This window comes from Rattus norvegicus, chromosome 13 (assembly GCF_021556685.1).
Source record: "Rattus norvegicus strain SHRSP/BbbUtx chromosome 13, alternate assembly SHRSP_T2T, whole genome shotgun sequence".
Taxonomy (NCBI): Eukaryota; Metazoa; Chordata; class Mammalia; order Rodentia; family Muridae; genus Rattus; species Rattus norvegicus.
Genome location: NC_141546.1, coordinates 48,430,605 through 48,453,842, shown reverse-complemented (window position 1 = coordinate 48,453,842; position 23,238 = coordinate 48,430,605). Strand labels below are relative to the sequence as shown.

Below are 23,238 nucleotides of genomic sequence, written 5' to 3'. Positions count from 1 at the left end.
TCACAAAATCTATAGAATCCTGACTCCTCACAACTCTGGTTTCCTATTTGTATCTCTGTCACTAATATTTTAGTACATGGGGAAAGGATACTTTTGTTGGGAAAAATTTAGAAATACAGCTAGGTCTGACTTCTTCTGTAATGTGACTGTAAGTATACCTTCCCCAACCAGTATCTGACAGTAGCAGGACAAATGAAATGAAATGAAATTACTTGTCATAACTATCTGTTCATTAAAGGCTAATGTTTCCTAAAATTACAAGGGCTGGGGATTTAGCTCAGTGGTAGAGCGCTTAGCTAGGAAGCGCAAGGCCCTGGGTTCGGTCCCCAGCTCCGAAAAAAAAAAAATTACAACTGGCTACTCCCCATGAGGCTGTGATTATAGAATCCAACTGACCAGAAAACGAAAATCAGAAGCCGGGCATGGTGGCGTATGCCTTTAATCCCAGCACTTGGATCTCTGTGAGTTCAAGGCCAGCCTGTTCTACAAAGTGAGTCCAGGACAGCCAGGACTACACAGAGAAAGCGTGTCTCAAAAATGATGATTATGATTTCAAATATTAGAAATAGCGAATAAGTGTATTTCATCAAATACAAATGACAGACGAATAGGGGGCTTTCACTTGGGATGAGGTATGATTTTTAGAGGGTGTGTTTAATGTCTGCAATCCCAGGATTGAGGAGGTAGAGGCAGGAGCACCAAGAGTTCAAGACCATTCCATGGTTCCACATCCAGTGTGAGGTCTGACTGGGCTACAGTGACTGTGCCTATCTGCTTGGAAGGAAATGGGTTTCTCCTTTTCTGTCTACCTCACTTGAGACAAGATCACAATGTTGGCTCGGGTGCACTTGGACCTCACTGTGGAGACAGAAAGCATACACCTCCACACCCACCTTTGCTTTAATTTCTATTTCCTGGGTTACCACTTGAGACAAAGAAACATGCTTTTGTTTCTTTTCTCTTGTTTTAGAGATCAGGTCCATGTAATCTTAACTGTCCTAGAACTCAGAGATTCTTCTGCCTCTGGCTTGCTGTGATTAAAGGCGGGCACCACCACGCTGGGCTAAATTGTTTCTTCAAAGGCTCATTTGTCCTCAGTTGAAAGCTTGTACCCAGAGTCACACACAGTTACACTGTGTAATTAATTCATGGCTCTCCCACTGCTTGTTCGCTGAGTCACTACCAGCTCACTCTGCCCAATGAGCAGAACCTCTTAACCAGGCTCAGTATAACTCACATATATAAGTCACCCTTGGGTGAGACAATCACATTAAACAAGGTGGGCTTCAGTGGGTGGGCCGTGTATGAGGGAGTATAGACGTTCAGGCCAGCAACCACCTCAGGAGTTGTTCTTCAAGCACTGCCCACTTTTTTTTTTTTTTTTTTTGGACAAGTTATCTACCCTGAAACTACTCAGGTAGGCATGTTTTGCTGCTTAGGGGACAGTGGCTTACCTGTCTGACTCCCAGCTCTGGGGTTATGCACACTCCGCCCTTCCCTAGTTTCCCTCATCAGGCACTGCAGTGACTGACTCTAGCACCAGCAAGACAGTGCTGAGCTCTAGGGTACACCTCAGCACTGGAGACTATTAGTAACACCACCACTGCCAGGCAGTAGCTGTGCACGCCTCTGAGCTCAGCTCTTGGGAGGCAGACGCAGGAGGATCTCTGTGAGTTTGAGGCCAGCCTGGTCTACCAAGTGAGTTCTATGACAGCCAACCCTACACAGAGAAAAACCAGAAGTGCCTCGGTAGCACAATGATTTTCTTTCCTGAGACAGTCTCGTGTACATAACTACCTCCTTGGCCTTAGTATTATAGACATGACTTACCGTGCCTGACTTATCTGACAATGGCGATGAAATCCAGGGCTTTGTGGGTGCCAGCACACATCCTACCATCTGAAGGACACACCCAGTCTGCATAGTAATCCCCCTCATCAGGAGTCAGTGCCGTACTGAGTTGTATTAGAGATCAGAGGCTAGGAACTGAGTTATGCCCACTTGCTGACCACACACGTCTCACTGTAAGTCTCACTGTAACTGTCCATATGATTCCCATTTGTGTCTCAGTAGGAGTTGTGTGCAAACAGTTGAAACAACACACGTTAACTCTTTGAATGCCAAGCGGTCTGTACTTTCTTTTATTATCACCATAGTCTTTGCATCAAGATACACAGCAGTGATAGCAGGTTTCTTTTTAAAGCTTAGTATTAAATATTAAATATCTTCCCCATTTTAATTTTACATTACTCTGCCAAGAAAAAAAAAAAAAGGATTTAAACTCAAGTTACTTGAAGCCTGGACATACTTCCATGATTAGCCGGGCTACATCAAGGCGTGGCTTTGTTTGTCCTAGAAAGATGGGACCAGGTTATACTTGTTTCTGAAAAGTGTGCTACAAAAATGGATGGCCTGTCATCCGCCAGGTTACAAAGTAAGGAGGAGGGTAAGGGAGGGATATTTTCTTCAAGAAAAAACAACACTTAATTTCTGAAGAATCCCAGTTCATAATTTTTTCCCCAAAATGGCTGAAGGAATGGGTAAAATCTCAACATGAGCTCCCACGTCCTGTCTGTGAAGGACCAGCAGTTGCCTTGCTGAGGTGACTGCTAGGAATGCACATGGGAAGTGTACGGCCCGGAGGCTGTGCCAGTGGGCTGAAGGGTCACTGGTGCGATTCTCTAAGAGGTTTCTTCTAGAAACAGACAACTCAGACTCTTCCTCGTACTTCAGCAAAGAAGTTATTTTTAAAAGCACTTGGGAAGTTCCTCCACCAACCCTCAGGTGGGAAGGCTCAGAGAAGGGAGTCATCGGTACATCCACCCTCTAGGCCGTAACGGAATTCCTGTAGGTTGGACACCCCATAGAAGTGGACGAAAGCCGCTGCCACCACCAGGACATGGAAAATCTGATGAGACTGGAACTGTGGGAACAAACAGAGACCCACCTTTAGGACGGGGAAGTCGGTGGGAACATTTGGCCTCTTCTGCTTTCTCCTTAAAAACTTCTTTACATCAGATAAGTGATACTTGTTCTAGAACATTATAAGAAACTCTGAGACCTGTGTTGATCTTGCCCATCCTCAATACTTCATGACCCGAATCTTACCACCTTCTACTCAGAGCTCTGACTGGGCCAGTCACTCACCACACAGGCCCTGCTAAGAGTCATGTCTTACCCATATGTCAAATTTTCCAGGAAAGAAGCGCTCAGGAATCCGAGCAGCATAAAGGCCAGCGCCGGTGATGTACATCACAGCCATGAGGAAGAACCAGCCCATCTGGCCCACTGTGGTGGCCTTGACAAAGCCCTCAGCGATAGTAAAGTGCATGGTGGGTACAACACCACTCAAGCCAAGTCCCAGGAACACTCCTGAACAGAACAGACACGACTGTCAGCAGGAAGTAGCTACGTGAAGGCGCTGTTGTGAATCTGGAGTTGATGTATTTATGAAAAGCAACTGTTCTCTTAGGAATTACATGCTTAAAAATGAAGGACCTCTTTTGACCTCTGTGGACACCTGCACACACATGGCAGACACAAATCACACATATACAAATAAAATAAATAAAACCAGGAGCTAGCATAATGGTGTACTCCTTTAATCCCAGAACTCAGGAGGCAGAGGAAGGTGGATCTCATTTAGTTCCAGGCCAGCCTGGTCTACATACCGAGTTCTAGGTCAGCCAGGAGTTAAGACTCTTTCTAAAAACATACAAAATTTGAAAGACCACAGACACAGACAACATACACACCAAAAACAAACAAACAAACAAACAAACAAACAAACATTTAGAAAAGGTTTGTTAAAAGTCATCTGATGGTCAACTTGGTCAAGACCAAGTGTAGCTCCAAAGCCAGAAGAGTAGGTTTCCCATTAAGATCATAGAAAGGGATGAAGAGGTTGGAGAGATGGCTCAGGAGTTAAGAGCACTGACTGCTCTTCTAGAGGCCCTGAGTTCAAATCCCAGCAACCACATGGTGGCTCACAGCATCTGTAATGGGATCTGATGCCCTCTTCTAGTGTGTCTGAAGACAGCTACAGTGTACTTATATAATAAATAACTCAAAACAATTAAACAAACACTCATTTAGTGTAGCGGTGTTTGCTACCACTAATAACTTCCCAGCACCCAGGTTGGGCAACTCACACTCTCTGTGGCCTCCGTGGGCACATGCACATGCATGCTAAGACCACTCAACCCCTTAAGTCCAGCTCCAGAAGATCTCGGCCTTTATGGGCACATGCACAGATACATACACAGTAAGACACATAAATAATACATCCTTTTTAAAAAAAAAATCATTAAAAAACCTGCACAGAGTCAAGCCAGTCAAAATCCCAGCATGGGCTGGGGTTCAAAGTCCCATCCCACAGGAGCTAGTGACAGTTGAGGGATACTGAGAAAGTGGGTTCTTTTTCTGAGGGGCATGGCCACTGGGAGACTGTTCGTGCTTCAGTGATGGCCCTACGTGGGCAGCACTCACTGACTAATGGGCTATGGGAAAAAAAAAACAGGCATGGAGTTGGAAAGGGACAGGCGGGGGAGGTCTGGAAGGAAGCTGGAGGAGGGGACAGATAGGATCAAAGTACACTGCATACAAGTACAAAATTCTTAATAAAATCATAAAAGACCGAAGTAACCAGAAGTCTGGTCATCTGAAGGGACAGAAATCTATACTCAAAGAGCAGCTGCCTGGGGCTGTAGAGATGGCTCAGCGGTTAAGAGCACCCGACTGCTCTTCCAGAGGTCATGAGTTCAATTCCCAGCAACCACATGGTGGCTCACAACCATCTGTAAAGAGATCCGATGCCCTCTTCTAGTGTATCTGAAGACAGCTACAGTGTACTTATATATAATAAATAAATAAATCTTAAAAAAAAAAAAAAAAAAAAAAAGAGCAGCTGCCTGAAGCCGCAGGGACACACGAATATGTAACAAAGGAGGACGGAGTTCTTGTTTCCATACTGTATAGAACTGAGGCAGGGACTGTCTGCTCTACTTTGCAGAGAAAAGCAGATCTCTGAGTTCAAGGCCAGCCTGGTCTACAGAATGAGTCCCAGGACAGCCAGGGCTACCAGAGAAACCCGTCTTAAAAAACAAAAACAAAAAAACCCTAAACAAAAAAAGGGTGGACCAGCAGTTAGGAGCAGTGGCTCTCTTTGGAAGGACCTGGATTCCAGTCCCAGGACCCACATGGCAGCTCACGGCATCCATGTTCCTGGGGGTCCAATCCTCTTCCAGCCTCTGCAGAAACCAGCACACAAGTGGTGCATGGACATACTGTGTGGGCAAAACACCCACAAACACCCCCACATAAACTGGAAAAGGAGTCAAGGCGTCTGGAAGCCAGTGCTAACTGGTGGCATTGCACCAAGTACTAAAAACTTGAGACTCTAGATGAGTCCACATGAAGGAAGATGTCCAAATGTTTGCTATTATAGTAGTTGCTACTAATCTCAAAGTGTTTTAGTCCTCAAACCAGATATTCCTCTCCTGGTAAAACGTCCAGGGTGTGGTTTTTCTTATTTACTTTGAGATGGGATCTTGACGTGTACATCACCCTCGCTGCCTCCGAACACAAGCAATCTTCCTGATTCATCCTCCCAAGTACTGAGCCCAGACGCGTGAACAACCACGCCTGGCTTAGGACTGCTAATTTTTTTTTTTTTTTTTTTTGAGTTGGGAACCGAACCCAGGGCCTTGCGTTTGCTAGGCAAGCGCTCTACCACTGAGCCAATTCCCCAGCCCAGGACTGCTAATTTTTAATCTCTTGTCTTAGTGCTTAGGATTGAGTCACTAGAACGACTATGCTTGCTATATTTTGAAAGTATCAAAGCATAGATATGCTTGAAGCTGACTGACTCATTAGCACTGAAATACCAAGGGAGAACAGCTCTGAAAATCTGCGTCACTTTTTGAGTTTACATGTAAATCAGTTTGTGTGGATTTCATGAACTAAAACATAGGGTTGAGCTTATTCAGAGCAATACCCCCAAGCTTTACAACACTTGACTTCCTACCCACCCACCCCTTTCCCTTTTGTCTTCCCCACTCTCTGGTATTAGGGGTTGAACCCCGGGTCTTGCATTTACTGGGCAAGAGGCAAACACTCTTCCTTGGAATTATTATGTCCGGCCCTTTTATCTTTTACTCTGAGAAGGGTCACTGGCTGGCCTTGAACTTGATCAGGCACATCAATTCCTGAGTAACTGAATTAAAGCAGATCGCTCGAAGGCTGAACAACCTTTTCACAGGGGTCTCCTAAAACCACCAGAAATCAGATATTTACACTACTGTTCATAACGGTAGCAAAACTGCACAAATGAAGCAGCAATAAAAGCCATTTATGGTTGGGGGTTGCACAACATGAGGAACTGTATTAAGGGGTCACAGAGTCGGGACGGTTGAGAACCCCTGCAGTCAGCGCACTGCAAAAGGGGTCACGGTGTTAGAAAGGTCGAGAACCTCTGCATTAGAGGTTTGTAACACCAAGTGTGTTCCTACTCACCTGCTCTTGTCTGCCGGTGCTTGGGAGTGGCAAACCGGTCCCACTGTGCCACAATGATGGCAGAGATGCCCAGGACACAGACGATGGAGAGGTAGATGAGCCGTGGCTGTGGGGAGCAGTAGAAGGAGTAATAGAGCCAGGGGACGAAGCTCCCCATAATCAGTAGAGCAATCCCTGAATAGTCCAGTCTAAAAATAAACCACAAAGATCAAACATGAGAAAAGAATGCCTGCGGCTCACTGCCTATTTAACTGTCTTTCACCTGCACCCTCCTATCATCTATCCTGTACCCAAGCTCCACAAAGATGAGAACATCTGCTTCCCATCAAAACATTTTCTAAGAGCTGGGTGCATGTCTCTAGGAAGGCAGAAGCAGGCGGATCTCTGTGAGGTCTAGGCCAGCCTGGTCTAAGGAAGGAGTTCTAGATTGCCCCTCCACCTCCCACCTCAAAAAGGGGGAAAAAAAAAACCAAAACAAACCTCTAAAAAGGCCAGGTGTGTGGTGCATACCTGTAATTCTAGCACTTGGATAGTGGAGGCAAAAGGTTGGATAGTGGAGTTCAAGGTTACAGAGCGAACTCAAGTCTAGCCTGAGCTACATCAGACACTTTTAAAACATGACACTCAGGCTCTGGATTATTTCCCCTATCTGATGGAGTTCTAAAAATAAAACCCTTAGATTAGGAGCATCATTAGGGGATGGTTTGCTTTGTTTGTGAGACAAAGTCTGCTAAGGCCTTAAACTCATTAGGTGCTCTCAACTGGTCTCCAGTTTCAGCTCATTCCCCTGCCTCTGCCTCCGAGTGCTGGGATTAGTCACATCCACCATGCTCCACATCAGGACTTTTGTTTGGGGTTGGGGATTTAGCTCAGTGGGCCCTGGGTTCGGTCCCCAGCTCCGAAAAAAAGAAAAGAAAAAAAAAAAAGAACTTTTGTTTGTCCTGTTCGTAAGGACTTTCTCCTTTAAACTTACTTGTGCCTGAGTACGGGGGTCAGAGTTGGTTCTTGCCCTCTACCATGTGGGTCCCAGGCCTGAACCTGGGTCAGTAGGCGTGGTGGCAAGTTCGTTTACCCACTGAACCATCTGACCAACTCTCCTTTTATTGAGTGAGCCTCACTTTCTATCCCAGGATGACCTGGATTCACTATGTAGCCTGAGCTAGCCTGAAAGTCACAGCTATTTTCCTGCCTTAGCCTCCTGAGGCTGAGATTACAAGTGTGAGCTATCAGACCTATTTTCTCCCTCAGGGCTTTAGACAGGGTCTTCTATATTGTTCAGGCTTGCCTCAAATTTCTGAGCTCAAGCGGTCCTTCTGCCTCAGCCTACTGAATAGCTTAGGATACAGGCTCATCCCCACCCTCCTCGACACTGACATGCTAAATAATAAAAATGTGCTCTTACTACTGTGGCTACTGGGAGAAAATCATCTACCACTATCGCTAAGACAGCAGGAACCACCACTACCCAAGTAAACAGAGCCCCGTGCTGAGCTAGGGCCGTGGACTGCGCCTGGCAGATAGCTGATGCTCTAGGACCGTCTGGCCACCAAGATAAGCTTTGCTGGGGACAGAGTACCAGAGTCTGAAGCACAGACTGCCTGCCACACGCTTGGACCGAGTCAGTAGAGAGATAAGCTACTATTAGGTACATGGTTTTGAAAGCAATCCGTCAGCACCTCAAGGTTCACAACAGACATTACTGTTTCAGTAGAAAACATATCCCAGAATTGGTTTCCCTCTGTTGAGGAGGTCATGGGAAGTTTATCATGAAGTTTTAGTTTTTCTAAGAAAAACTTCATCTTGTTCTATCTAACAACAGAAAACTCCATTTCCTGGGGCACAGCAGGGATCTGTTAAGAGGTCCAGCAGCTCCAGGCGCCTGCTGAGTCCTGGGACAAGAAGTGACAATAATGCACCTGGGTCTCTGCTGCGGCCGGCCTTTCAGCTTACTTGGAAAAAGTGCGAGAGACCTTCTCTGAATGACAGTAGACGGTGTGGAAAAGCCAGGAGAAGCTGAGGCAGAGCACTGCACCCAGGAAGAACATCCCGAAGACCACCTTCTCCTGGAGGGGAGCCATGAAGTACATATTTGGTCTGAGCATGGTCAAGATTCCCAGAAAGAGAAATAGCACAAAACCTGCACAAAACAGAAAGGAAAAACAACCCATGAAGAAACATGGAAAACACACACTGTGGCAGCCACTTTTTCTATCAGGACAGGAGAACTAGCTATGAGAACTGCCAAACCAAAAATAGAGAGTTTTATTTTATTATCTTTTAAATAATTTACTTTATTGTGTATCAGTGTTTTGTCTGCATGTCTGTGTGAGGGTATCAAATACCCTGAAACTGGAGTTACAGAGTTATGAATGCCACATGCACGCTGGGAAATGAACCTGGATCCTCTGGAAGAGTGGCCAGTTCCCTCGTCAGCCACTAAGCTATCTCTCCAACACTGACATTGTTATTTTGGTTCAGAGTCTCATGTATTCCTAACTGGCCTCCACCCCCTGTGTAGCTAGGGTGACCCTGAACTTCTCACTTCCTGCCTCCACCTCCTGAACGTGGGGACTGCAGGCATGTGCCGCCATGCCCAGTGTGCTAGGAATCAAAGCCAGGGCTTCTTGGAGCTAGGCAAGCAGGCATTCTCAGGCCACAGAGAATACTAGGCTGTGAAGTGGGGCATTTTGTTTTTAGAGTGGCAAATTAGGAAACAGGAGCTCCCACTACACAGATGTTCCAGTGGGAACTCAAAGTCAACATGCAGTGCCCTTCCCGCGTGTTCTGGGTCTTGTGCTGTGGTAAAGACCAGCAATCAACTGTCAAGTAAGGTGAACGGTAACCTAAAGGTCTGAGTCCTGCTATCAATTATGCAGAGAAATTTTACTCTCTCCCTGTGGTCAAACTCCTTGGCGAGTAAGACTGGAATTCCTTTTCTGTTTGTTTCTTTGGTTAGCCTGAACACCTATGTAAACCAGGTTGGCCTCGAACTGACGCGATCCAAACGCTGGAAGTAAAGGTGTGCATCACCAACAAAACCCAACACTAGAATTCTTCCTGAGAGTGCTGCTCAGTGGTACAGCACTCACCACTACAAACTGGATTCTTCTCCTCATCCAAAGCACTCACCAAGCAAATGTGTCCAGATGTTGCCAGTTTCTGTGTGGATGCGGAAGATGCTCTTGAAGCAAGCCCGGAAGGAGGGCATAGGTGGTCTGTGGCCATGTAGCAGGTAGTCATTGTCTTTCAGCCAGTCAGGAAGCACATCGTATGGGATGACCCTCCAACGCCCCTCCCAGACCTACGACACACAGTGCCTTCAGGTGGGCTGCAGTGAAAGCAGCTTCCCTGGGGAAAGCACACTGAGGGGGAGCCTGCCTGTCGCTCAGGCTTCACGAGCTCCCGAGTCACAGGAGAATAAGGCTGGACTTGGAGAGACCAAAACCAGGAAAGTCAGGCCAGCAGGGTACTGACTGATATTGTGGCCACTTTATGGGGACCCTCCTTCATGCTCCTTCAATTTTCAAAATTAATATAATGAGAGAAGACAAAGAAATCCTAAGCATGTTTTCACAAACACGAATCTTTCCTCTGGTGTTTCCTGGAGTCTTCTGGCTCCTGCTCCTCTGTCCCTGCTTACTCGCCTGAAGTTCTCACTGTGCTAATTCGAACTTTGTAAAGCAGGAATTCGTTCTTCTTCATTTTAAAAGTTATATTTACTTATTTTATATGTATATACATATATACATACATGTGCAACAGTGTGCATGTGAAAATCAGAAAATTCCCACAACTTAAGAATTATTCTGGGTTGGGGATTTAGCTCAGTGGTAGAGCGCTTGCCTAGGAAGCGCAAGGCTCTGGGTTCGGTCCCCAGCTCCGAAAAAAAAAAAAGAACCAAAAAAAAAAAAAAAAAAAAAAAAGAATTATTCTTTTTGGGGTTGGGGATTTAGCTCAGTGGTAGAGCGCTTGCCTAGGAAGCGCAAGGCTCTGGGTTCGGTCCCCAGCTCCGAAAAAAAAAAAAAAAAAAAAAGAATTATTCTTTTTGGGGTTGGGGATTTAGCTCAGTGGTAGAGCGCTTGCCTAGGAAGCGCAAGGCTCTGGGTTCGGTCCCCAGCTCCGAAAAAAAAAAAAAAAAAAAAAAAAAGAATTATTCTTTTTGGGGTTGGGGATTTAGCTCAGTGGTAGAGCGCTTGCCTAGGAAGCGCAAGGCTCTGGGTTCGGTCCCCAGCTCCGAAAAAAAAAAAAAAAAAAAAAAAACCAAAAAAAAAAAAAAAAAAGAATTATTCCTTTTGGGGTTGGGGATTTAGCTCAGTGGTAGAGCGCTTGCCTAGCAAGCGCAAGGCCCTGGGTTCAGTCCCCAGCTCCGGGGGGAAAAAAAAAAAAAAAAAAAAAAAAAGAATTATTCTTTTTTTACCATGAGGATCAAAGGATTGAACTCAGGTCATCAGGCAAGTATTCTTCAACCCCAGGTAGGCTTGCCAGTTAGAAACACCCCAGGCAAACCTGCCCCCCACCCCACCTCCCCTTCCCGGTTCGAGGCTGCACCTTATATACGAACTCCTCCATCTTCTCCATGGCATGGTGGGCTTGCAGAGGAAGGGTCAGCACCCGCACCTCCTCCTCCTCCTCCTGAGGCACGGGGCATGCTTGTTCTTCTTCAGCCTAAGGAGACAACAAGCAGCAATCTAGACATCATTCCTACACTGCACACTTCTAGGGAGATCCCAACTACACGCCTCTCCTTCATAAAGCTGGACCTTGCTCCCAAGCACGATCCTTACTGACGTCCTGAGATTCATACTTTGTTTATACTGGAGTGAGAGTTCAACTTGGCACACAGGAGGTAGACTAACACTAGCTCTGAAAGAACACAGGCTTCGTGTAGCACCAGGTCTAGATATTTTTTAAATTTAGTTTCTTCTCACTTATTTAAATTTTATCACAGGTACATGTTGCCTTAGATGTTATGTGCCTGTTCTCTTAAACATTTTTAAAAATTTTATTTTGTGTGTCTGTGCATGCACTCATGTCATAATAGCTAAAGGAAGTTGGCTCCTTGTAGGTTCCAGGGGTCAAACTCAGCTCCTCAGGCTCGACAGCAAGCACCTTTACTCATTGAGCCCTCTTGCCAGCCCCTAACTCTTTTGAGAACAGATAGTCCTCAACTTTCCCCAAATTCCCAAATAGTCTTATCTTCCTGTCTACTACTAATCCTCTGTTACTCTCTCTCCTCTTCCCTTCCTTCCCCCTGTATAGCTCTGGCTGGCTTGGAATTCACTGTATAGACTAGACTGGCCCCTCAAACCAAGAAGATTGCCTGCCTCCTGAGAACTGGGATTCAAAGTCCACACCATCACACCCAGCCCCAGCACACTAACTTTCAAAACAAAATGACAGACTTAGTGATGATCGTGGCAATCACTCTCTGATCATATACTCTGGGTTGCTACTATGACAACTGTGGCCAACCACGATAGCATATACTTTTAATCCCATCACTGGGAGACAGGAGGATCATTGTGATTTTGAGGTCTGTCTAGTCTACTTGGTAAGCTGGTAAATTCTGGGCCAATCAAAGCTGCATAAAACAACAACAAATAAAATTACTGCTCTTGTAGAAGACCCAGCTTCATTTCCAAGCACCAGCATGGCAGCTCACAACTGCCTGCAGCTCCAGTCCCGAGGGATCTGATGCCCTCTTCTAACTGCCACAGGTTGTTTCATGCCTGTGCTGTAAGCAGCTCTCTCTGTCTCTCATAAAATACATATTTCCTTTAAAAATCAAAATGTCAATCATTTCCCACCCATGGCAACTCCCAGGCACATGGGTCCTCTGAACTGGTCCACACCGAGTAGTAGTACTGACTCCTGGGCACCCAGCACAGCAATCACACCTACTTACCTACTGTCTGTCTGTCTGTCTGTCTTCCTTCCTTCCTTCCTTCCTTCCTTCCTTCCTTCCTTCCTTCCTTCCTCCCTTCATTTGAGACAGGGTCTCCCTATTTAGACCAGGCTGCCCTGGAACTTAAGAGATCTGTTTGCCTCTGTCTTCCCAATGCTGGGATTAAGGATGTGTGCCACCATACCCAGCTAAGCATAGCAATTTTTGTTGCTGATGTTGTTTTAGAGAAAAGGTCTATATATTTAGCCCAGGCTAGGTTCAAATTTGAAGTCCTTCTACCTCAGCCTACCAAATTCTGAGATTAACAGCATATGTTACCATACCTAGTCCCCAAGAAAGTTATGTGAGTTAAAGAGAAAGACAGAGACAACAGAGACAGAGACAAAGACAACAACACAGATAGAGACTTTCCTCCTGACCCAGGGCTCTAAAACATAGGTGGGAAGTTTGGTAGCTCACTTTCTCTGAGCTGTGTTCACACTCTCTCCTGTGTAAGACCCTAATCCCTCTAATCCCTCTTAGATTTTATGGTGAAACTTTAGCTTATCACCCTTTCTCTCTCCTCTCCAGAAACAAAGGTTCATTCAGGGCAGCAAGGTTACCACAGTTTTACATCCAGCTCCCTTAAAGGACACGTCCCAACCTTTCCATGAAGAACAAGACTGTGTTCTGGTTGGCACACAGGTCTACAGGTCTTCCTCTTACTCCTCTAAAGGGAGGAGAGCAATTCTCAGTCCCCTTCCTTCCTTCAGGGATGTGGATATGACAGGGGAGCCTCCACATCAGCTCTGCACTGGTACCTTCTACAATCTTTTGCCTGAGAGATCTCCACTTGTCACAGTGGAAGGAATTTTTGTCTATTACCTTAATTCATGTCCATCTAGTGATTATTTATTTTACTACAATTTTACTCTAGTTCTTCTGCTGGACACTCAGTTTACAAAAGTACTGGGTGTTCTTTTGGGAAATTAACTCCCAAAGCTCAGAGACAAAAATAGAGACACCTAAAACCAGCACAATGAAGACTTGTACACAACTACTCCCAGGGCACCGTGGGTAACCTGGAAGTAAGGGAAGCAGACTGAAGAGGCTCAGTGGGCGCTGGGTAAGGGAAGCTCTTAAACAACAGACTGAAGAGGCTCAGTAGGCGCTGGTTAAGGGAGCGATTCTGGAAAGCAGCTTACCTTGGCTGGGCTGGTGGCTGCCCGCTTACCCTTCTCCTCCAGCAGGGGCCCCAGCTCAGCCAGCTCCACCGTGTCCGCTGCTCTGTTACTAGAAGGAGCCCCATTGCCCTGGGCCACGGCAGATCCTTTGTGGGAAGACATCTGGCTGGTACCTCAGTGCCTTGCAGCTTCAGCTTGAGGAGAGGTTGGGGTCTCTCAGCCCCAGAGGGCAGAGATCTCCCAGTGATGATGGACACTGCAAATACAAACATGACACATTGGATTCCCTTCTGTAGTGCTACACTGAGTATGGCAGCTGATCAGCTCACCCCGCCTCTAACTGTAGAGACTAGCCCATTATTTAAAATCTACCGTCTTCTTTAGAGTACTATGCTTCACCAGAAACGCTCTAATCTCACCCATATACATACATAAAATCTCATAAACACGCACACATACACACACATATAATCTCATACATATGATTTCATATATACAAATATATATAAATATTAATACCTAGTTCTCTGCCTTTACAGGTTCTATTGTTATTGTACCAAACTGTCAGCATCACAAAATGGGTACTCTCCCTGAAAAGGCTCTCCCACAGGGATGGAGCCCATTAGTGAGAACAGGAATGCCTATTACTCCTCAAACCCATTCTCCCCATGAAAGGCCTAGATGTGTAATCAACATCAAAAGCATCAAGACCATCTGCAGGCTATGTTCTCGTTACTGTCTAACTGGCTGCTTCAGTATATGCAATAAACCTATTTTCTTTGTGGGGGGTAGGGTGGGGGTTGAGAGCACCTCAGTATGTAGCTCCAGTTAGCCTGGAACTTGGTATGTAGACCATCCTGATTTCAAACTCAAGAAACACGCCTGCCTCTGCCTCCAGAGCGCTAAGATCGAAGGCGCACACCACCATGCCTGCCTTTTTTTTTTTTTTTTTTTTAAAGTGAAGCTCACATCTGGCTACAATATTAGAAGATCTTACAGACTTAGGAATGAATTAAACGTCAACTCTACTCATTTGGCCTTTAGCTATAGACACGTGACAAACACACCAGAAAAGGCTGGGTATGGGTATGCTCACCGGTCATTTTCTCTGCAAATTCACTCATGTTTTCAGGGTTATGGCCTGGGCTTAAGGCTCTAATAACAACCTTCATCACACTGCCCACAGCAAGCAATCACTTACCTGGAAGCAGGAAGCTGGAGACAGGAGGCTGCCCACGTTCACCCTTTGCCACCATGTACCTAATCACCAGCTCTGCAGGAGAGCGTCCCAACCACCACAGCCCATAAACCTAAGCCCCACTCAAATTACTTTTATATAAACTAGATACAGGCATGCAAGATCCTTTAGGAAAAACCAGAATTCAGTTTTCTCAGAACATTCTCCAACATTCTGGGATTTTCTCCATTGGACTTTTTTATGTAATACTTTCAAATTAGGCTTCAGGGAGGTATAAAGAAAAGGAGAGCTTCCAAAGACTTCAAGGGCCTTTGTTACTCATAGCAACAACCCTAGCCAGAAGATTAACAGGGCAACGCAGAGGCTGCACAGTGCACTGTATGCTGAGAGAGACATTTAAAGTTGGGAGGCTGACTCTTTCTTGTTGGAAAGTAAACATGACTATTCCCTAAAGACACACTGCTTCACCCATGGCAGCTCAGTATGTAAACAAACATCTCTGGCATCTGTACTAGTTTTTACCCAGGAGTAATCTCAATTCCCTCTCAGGGATTATAATTAGGTATATGTAGGTTATGGTTAATCTTAGGGATCAGTGACCGGATTAAGGGGCATCCATCCAGTTGGTAAAGCATTCTCTGGGGTGTGGGGTTTCAGGAAGAGGCTGGCATTTGACTTAGTGACCTGAGTGAGGAAGATCTGCTCTCACCCAGGAGAGTGAGCATCATCTAACTGGCTACCCCACAGGTAGAATGAAACAGAAGAAAAGTAAACTTTGAGGGTGTGTGGTAATGCACACCTTTAACTCAGGAGGCAGAGGCAGGTGGATCTTGATGAACTTAAGACCAGTCTGGTCTTCATAGAAAGTTCTGGGCCAGCCAGAGTTACACAGTCATACCCTGCCTCAAACAAACAAAAAAACAAAAACACAAAAACAAAAAAAGAATGATGAAACCCCCTTGAAGACATTAAGAAGAACTCTAGGTTCTCTGGTCTTTGGACTCTAAGGTAAGCACCAACAGCCTCCAGGTTCTCAGCCATTCAGCCTTCAGTTGGTAATCACACCACTGGATTCCCTAGGTCTCTAGCCTGTAGACGATCCATCTGGGGAGATAATCTCTACATTCATGTGGGCTAGTTCCCCCTGAACAAAGGCTCATACCTACTTGCCTGCTGTCTGCCTTCAATTGGTTCTAGAGATGCCTAATATCTTAATCTGCCCTCGGGTGAAGGCAATCCTTATACGAGCCACGCATCATCCTATGCTTCTCTCTCTCTCTCACACACACACACACACAGAGAGAGAGAGAGAGAGAGAGAGAGAGAGAGAGAGAGAGAGCGAGAGAGAGCGCGAGCGAGCAGGAGCAAGCTGAGAGAGTCAAATCTAGTCCCCAGGAGACACAAACAATAACTCATTATCTAGTATACCTTCATGTCAACACAGCCAGCTCCTCCTCCTTTTACCGTGCAAGACTGGGACAAGACATTTGCCAGCACACACAGTCACAATCAACACTTGAGCTCAAGAAGAACAGGAAACTGGAGGCCCCTGGAAAGCCCAGCGGATAAGCAACTCATGTGAGAAGCAATGTTGGGAAATCTTAACAGCTGACCTCAAAACATCCTTCCTCAAAGGGAAGTCTTGCTGAATAAACAGTTCCCAGAGATTAATGCATAACATCTAGCAACAAACAAACAAATAAGGAAAGAGCTTTGGTCATCTTTGAGAAGTCTGATGAGAAAGGCACACTAAACCTCCAGTTAGTTAAAGCAGGCAACAGGGGAGAGAGTACTACACACAGGTACCCGAGTTCTGCAGCGCACAGCAGGTGCCTCTTAAATGACGCAGACCCACAGTTTTGGTCTGAATCCCCGTATTTCAAAGTTTATGAATGGGGTATATGCCAGCCAGCAAGCATGACTTAGCACCATACCACTGGTCAAGGTTGGTGCCCTTTTCCTCTACTGTGGGGCTTTCTCTTATCCCCCACCCCCCGGGAAGCCAACTCAATCGCTGAATGCTTAACGAATGTAGTTAGTTCTGTAAGGTCCTGTGGGAAACAGAAGCTGAACAAGTCCTGTCCCTGTCTTTGGTATAATTAGATGACACAAGTTAACTTGTGACACGATCGTACTGCTTCAGCAGGACAGAGCAGGAAGAGAATTGTGAGAAGAATGGTCACACACGTAATCCATTGAGTGCTGTTTGAATATTCCACCAGAGACACAAGGATAGCACGGCTTCAGGTTGTACAGTAAGAGTCCAAAGGCAGGGTTGGGGATTTAGCTCAGTGGTAGAGTACTTGCCTAGCAAGCACAAGGCCCTGGGTTTGGTCCTCAGCTCCGGAAAAAAAAAAAAAAAAAAAAAAAAAAAAGACAAAATAACAAAGAGTCCAAAGGTAAGAACAGAATTCCAACTTGTATTTTTTTTTTCTTTTCTTTTATTTCGGAGCTGGTGATCGAACCCAGGGCCTTGTGCTTGCTAGGCAAGTGCTCTACCACTGAGCTAAATCCCCAACCCCCCAACTTGTATTTTTTGTTAGTTTTTCTAACTGACCAGAAAAGTTGAGAGCGGAAAGGAAAAGAGTGGGATCTGAGGTTAGGTAAAGAAAAAAGCAGTAACACAGTGAACCACTCACCAACAGAAAATTACAAGCCATCTTAGGCGGTCAATTTAATCAACCCAAAGCCCTAAGGTGTGAGACTGATTCCAAGAGACGCCATTCAACTCTGTGCCTGCCTCTAAGTCCTTATGCGTTTTAGAGGAAACCCCTTTCCTCTCAAATGGGCCACACCCAGCACAGTGAATCATACCTGGGCCACACTGCAGAGGGCATTCTTGTTGGGGTTTCTTCCACACAAGCTAAAGAGCTTCCCAGCTGACTAGATGTAAGCCGCTACGGACTAAAGCCCTGCAGCAGGAGAGGCATTTGTGTTCCTACAAATAAGATGATCCTGCACCAAACTGGGAAGAAAAGTTGAGCTTTAATCACCAGCCAATTAGCTGGAGAGTCACCCGTAGAGATTTTGAGGATAATTTATTCTCTGAAGCAGTTTCCAAGTTTTCCGGGCTATGACACATACTTTCCCTGGAGTCTGAGGCACAGAGCTTCTAGATTTGATCAAAGGTTCCAGGCCCTTTAAAGAGTATGTGAGTGAGTTGGGCCCTAGCTATGCAGCTTGATTCTTCAGTATTCTAAAGTCCAGCCTAGCAGTCCAGACAAAGGTCCATTTTCTCCTCTACCCAGCCCGTTTCCCCTCTGGGGGAAAATGAGTCAAGGCAAAGGTTTGTGTTTGACATTACCACACTACAGTAATGGGACCTTCCCTTTGTTTGATGCTAAGTGTCACTGCCTCTGAATCTGAAGGGAGACAAGGCCCAAACTAACTTCCTTTGAGGCTCTCCTAGCCCAACATAAGAGATCTTTTTAATCACACAGAAACTTCCCTATGGCCAGACCCACAGAAAGAGGAAGAGGAAGAGGAAGAGGAAGAGGAAGAGGAAGAGGAGGAAGAGGAGAAAGAGGAGTAGGAAGAAGAGGAAGAAGAAGAGGAAGGAGAGGAGGAAGAGGAGGACGAGGAAGAGGAGGAAGAGGAAGCTAAGGAGGAAGAGGACAAGGAGGAGGACGAGGAGGAAGAGGAGGAGGAGGACAAGGAGGAGGAGGAAGAGGAAGAAGAAGAGGAAAAGGAGGTGGAGGAAGCAGAGGAGGAAGAGGGACAGGAGGAGGAGGAGGACAGGAAAAGAAAGAAGAAGAGGGAGACAAACAGTGCAGATTTTTCATGTCACTACCTCAGCTCTTTTTGAGAGACAGGGTCTTGCTATTTAGTCCTGCTTGGCTTGGGGCATCCTAAGTAACCTAAATTGGTCTAGAAACTCTAGAAACTCAGTCATCCTCTTGCCTCAGTCTCCCGAGTGCTGGCTTACAGGTATGTCCCATGCCCTGCTAGCTGCTTTAAAAAAAAAAAAAAATCAAGCACATTACAAATATTTGGTCAATATAGTTGCACAGGATAACACTCACAGTAAACTGTGTACCCCCAAATTCACTTTAAACCATTTATCTCTAAACTCACTTTAAACTGTGCTCTCCCAAGGTCCCACTGAAGCACAAGGAAACTAGCAGGTACTTGCTTAAAAGCCAAACATCTGGAACTGGTTTGACTGGAGAGTATCTTCAAGATCTCTGCAATTCAATTTGCAGAGTTATAAAGTTTGCTACAAACTTTATAAACATTAGTCACACCCCCATCTCTAAGCAGCAAAATGGGGTGAAGTTCAGCATGGTAAGAACTGTCTGATGAGCAGACTGGGGACAAAAATGTAACAAGTAACATTAAAGACAAAATGTAACAAGTCTGATGGATACCGGTACCAAACAGAAAAGCACCATAATACTTAATGAAGCTGCTAGATGTGAGGATGACTTCGCAGCTCCTCAGATTGCCAAGCAGAATGATGTAGCCGGGTGTGTCTGAGGGCTTCGGCTTGGCTTTACATTACTTCCTACAGAAGTAGGGCACGAATTTACCTGCCTACAACAGGGTAAATTCTGTCCTTTAATCTCAGAACATCGAGTTCTGGCTACTGCTCCAGGGAGAAGAGAAAGCAGAGTAAGAAGTTTGGAATGGTGGTAACGTCCTTTAAGAAGGGGTTGCTAAGCTGGGCGGCGGCGGTGGTGGTGGTGGTGGTGGCGGCGGCGGCGGCGGCGGCGGCGGCGGCGGCGGCGGCGCACACCTTTGATCCTAGCATTTGGGAGGTAAAGGAAGGCAAATCTCTGAGTTCCAGACCAGCATGATCTACAGAATTCCAGGACAGTCAGGCCCTCACAGAGAAACTCTGTCTAGGAAAACAAAAACAAAAACAAAAACAAAAAAAGGGGTTGTCTTTGGCTGAATGGCTAAAAGCCCCAACTGCTTTTCCAGACGATCCTGTTTTAATATCTAGTATTCACATCAGGGTTGAGGGAGCCAACCCATCCTCAGCGGGCAACAGGCATGCACATACAGACCAAGCAGTTGTACAGTTTTAAAAAATTCTAAGGGTGTTTATCTTTCTCCTCTTCCTCCTCTTTTGTTGTTTTGAGACAAGATTTCTTTCTTTTTTTTTTTTTTCTTTTTCTTTTTTCTTTTTTTCGGAGCTGGGGACCGAACCCAGGGCCTTGCGCTTGCTAGGCAAGTGCTCCAAGTGCTCTACCGCTGAGCTAAATCCCCAACCCCGAGACAAGATTTCCTTCTATGTAGCTCCTGGAACTTACTCTGTAGGCCAGGCTGGCCCTCGAACTCAGGGATCTGCCTGCCACTGCCTCCCAGATTAAAGATTAAAAGTGTGCATACCTACCACCTAGGGGATAATCTGTCTTCTAATAGCATCATCAGGAAGCTAACAGGTGCTGGAGGAACTGAGAAGAAAAGCTTCACTTTAGTTGATCTAGAAAGCTCTGGTAGCTCTATCTGAAGATTTGATAGGTTTGGACCTCTGAGGCAGGGCATTCCAGGGGGCACAGCTGTGTAAATGGGTGTTTACATGATAGCATGTTTACCCAGAGAAATGAACAATGCATTTTCTATTTGGAAGCTTAAAAAAAAACTCTGAAGTGACACAACTTAGCCTACCATCCTATTTAAGGTGCTACACCCTGTCCACAGCAGTGGGGGCCTATGAAATAAAGGCTACTTCCTGGGATTTCCTCTTTCACACAGGTGAAGTCACTTATTTACTTCCTCAGAAATTGTGTCCTTTCTGGGTTACTGTGAACTCTGCAGCTTGAGATTATACTGTGGGAACAGGTGCAGTTTTTAAGGTCCAATGTCCAATACTTTACAGATTAACACCAGCTTTTTAAGACTGACTTCTCCGGTACCTTTTACAAGGAATTTACACAGAAACTACTTCTGTAATAAAGAAATGCAGTGGCTGCAGGTTGGAAACCCTGACATTGCAATCTACTTAGCGCCGTCCTGTCTGAGTTCCTGGCAGTGTACTAATGCTATAAACTCCCAGAAACAGCGACTGCACCCTCACGGTCTGCCCTGCACTATCAAAAGAAAAAAGGCAGTGAGCACATCCCAACACGACTTAGGTTTGGAAAGGAAACACCCACTGCCATCTTCGTTTGATTTACCACACAACGGCAACTGCTGGGTTTTCTGGTCCGTCTGCTAAACACTCGAGGGAAATAATCTGATTATTATAGCAAATCCCATGGTCTCTTAGTGCTCCGCTGACATCTGAAACTATGTAAACTGAAATTCGTCCAGCGTCTTCTTCAACTACGAGGCGCCAGAAACTGTCGGCGAGCCACTTTATTTTCTTAAAACCAAGTGCGAGACCCAAATTCTCAAACAAGCCAGCATCCATCAACCCTAGATTTTTGAGATGAAATCTGGTCCTTCCCAACACACTTCGGTATCTTGTTTAGATTCTAGCTGAGTATTACCTTAGGCCTGTCGACTCTCCATCAACCTCCCCGCCGACCCTATCCAGGAGGGAGAGCCGTCACGTTTGACCTGCGGATCGCGGGTGGGGGCCTTAGGGTTCCCGGCCCTGGGTGGCCGGTGTTCCCGTACCCAACTCGCAAGCTCAACTCTGGGGGTCGCCAGCAGGGCTGGAACGCGGCCGCCTCCCGCACAGCTGCCGAGACAGTACTCGCGGACTGCCGGGCCCCGAAGGCGGCGAGCAGCCCCCAGAACGGAGGCGGTGCGCGGTGGGAGGGGCCGGAAATGTTTACGGTGGACCTTTCCGAGGGCCGGGCGGAGAGCTGAGATCCAGGGGCGGGCCAGTCCCGCGCGGTCCCCTCCCGAACCAGCGGGGCCCGCGCCCCGCCCACCCCGGGACACTTACGGCCTGGCTGGCTGCCTCTGCTGGGGGCCGCAGGCCGGGGCGCTACATCCCGCGGCTCTGGAGGCGGCCTGCGGCCGAGGGGCGCCGGATCCTCAGCGCCCTGCCCGCGCCGGAAGGGCCGCGCGACCGCACGGCGTCATCTCCGCAGCCGCGTCACCTTCCCGGCGCTACCTCGCCCCCTCCGATCTAGGCATTCCTGAGCGTGCCAATCATCCGGGCGCGCTCGCGCTCGCCCCGCCCCGCCTCTGATCTGACCAATCGCTGGCTCTGGCTGTCCTACCTTGGCCTCACACTGGAGGACTGCAAAAGCCTCTTCTCCGGGCGCACACTGGGCGCGTGATGGAAAAGGGAGCAGGAAGAATTAGATCGGACGCTGGGAAGAAAAGCTGTGTTCCCCCATGGTCTCGCTTTTCAGCTCCTAAACACTTTTTTTCCTTCTCTCCGTACTGGGAGTTGTACCTCTCGGCAAGCCACTATATTTCTAGTACCGAAACACTTTTTCTTTTCTTTTTCCAAGACACGGTTGTTCCTTGTAGCCCTGGCTATCCTGGAACTCGCTCTGTAGACCAGGCAGGCCTCGAACTGAGATTTGCCTTCTTCTGCCTCCCAAGTGCCAGGATTAAAGTGTGTGCCAACAACGCCAACCCACACTTTTTTTTTTTTTAAGATTTATTTATTTATTATATATAAGTACACACTGTAGCTGTCTTCAGATACACCAGAAGAGGGCATCAGATCTCTTTACAGATGGTTGTGAGCCACCATGTGGTTGCTGGGAATTGAACTCATAACCTCTGGAAGAGCAGTCGGGTGCTCTTAACTGCTGAGCCATCTCTCCAGCCCGCCAACCCACACTTTTAATTTTGTTTGAGAAAGGGTTTAATTTTGCAACCCTGGTTAGCCTTGTACTCGGGGCTATCCTGTCTCAGCCTCCCGAATGCTGGGATTACAAACATGTGCCACCATACACAGCTCTGAAAGTTTATTTCTATATCCAATTTCCTAATCCCTCCCTCTCTTCCTTTGGTATGTTATTTATGGAACAACTAGTATCAATCTTGCACTCAACTGGATTTGATTTTTGGTTCCTGTTACTTATCAGAAGGGGAAGTTGTTTCAAACAAGCCTAGCTTGACAGTTTTCTGTGCCAGTCCATGTCCCCATGTGACCCAGAGGGCACACCTTAGAAGACAATATAGAGTGTGCTGCTATGCTAGAGCACAATAGAGCACCGCACAATATAGGCTTTGGGGATTGTTCATTTTCTTGTACTCCAAAAAATGATACACAGCTGTTACCGCTCTAGATGCTAGGGAAGGTGACCAAATAAATGCTAGATGGATGACCCAGGAAGGTGAAGTCAACTTTGTTTTGGTTAAAAGCGTGGGCTCTGGGTTCCTGCAGATCCAGTTTCCTTTCCCAGTCAGCCCACGATCTTTACACATTGCCGAGTCCTTCCGAATCATTACTTAATCCGGAAGTGGAGGGAACTAGTGCTACTTCATCAGGTCCCTCAAGGTGAAGGACAGTTCATGGCAGTGTCTGCTTGTTGCCTGGCAAATGGTTAGTGCTTCTCAACAACTAGCTATTATTATTACCCTGTGCAAAATCCGGAAAC

At 46.5% G+C, this 23,238-nt stretch overlaps 1 protein-coding gene across 11 annotated transcripts; it reads right to left on the bottom strand.

Moving 5' to 3' along the window:
* Window positions 1–2,105: 2,105 nt before the first annotated feature.
* On the bottom strand, window positions 2,106–21,752 carry Adipor1 (adiponectin receptor 1). Of its 11 annotated transcripts, none has more exon segments than NM_001443587.1 (11): window positions 2,106–2,923; window positions 3,179–3,372; window positions 6,514–6,701; window positions 8,464–8,650; window positions 9,643–9,814; window positions 11,062–11,178; window positions 13,603–13,837; window positions 17,594–17,744; window positions 18,854–18,963; window positions 19,309–19,620; window positions 21,217–21,485. In NM_001443587.1, coding segments are annotated over 7 exon segments (1,128 nt in total). In that variant the 5' UTR covers window positions 13,744–13,837; window positions 17,594–17,744; window positions 18,854–18,963; window positions 19,309–19,620; window positions 21,217–21,485; the 3' UTR covers window positions 2,106–2,794.
* Between the last annotated feature and the right edge of the window lie 1,486 nt (window positions 21,753–23,238).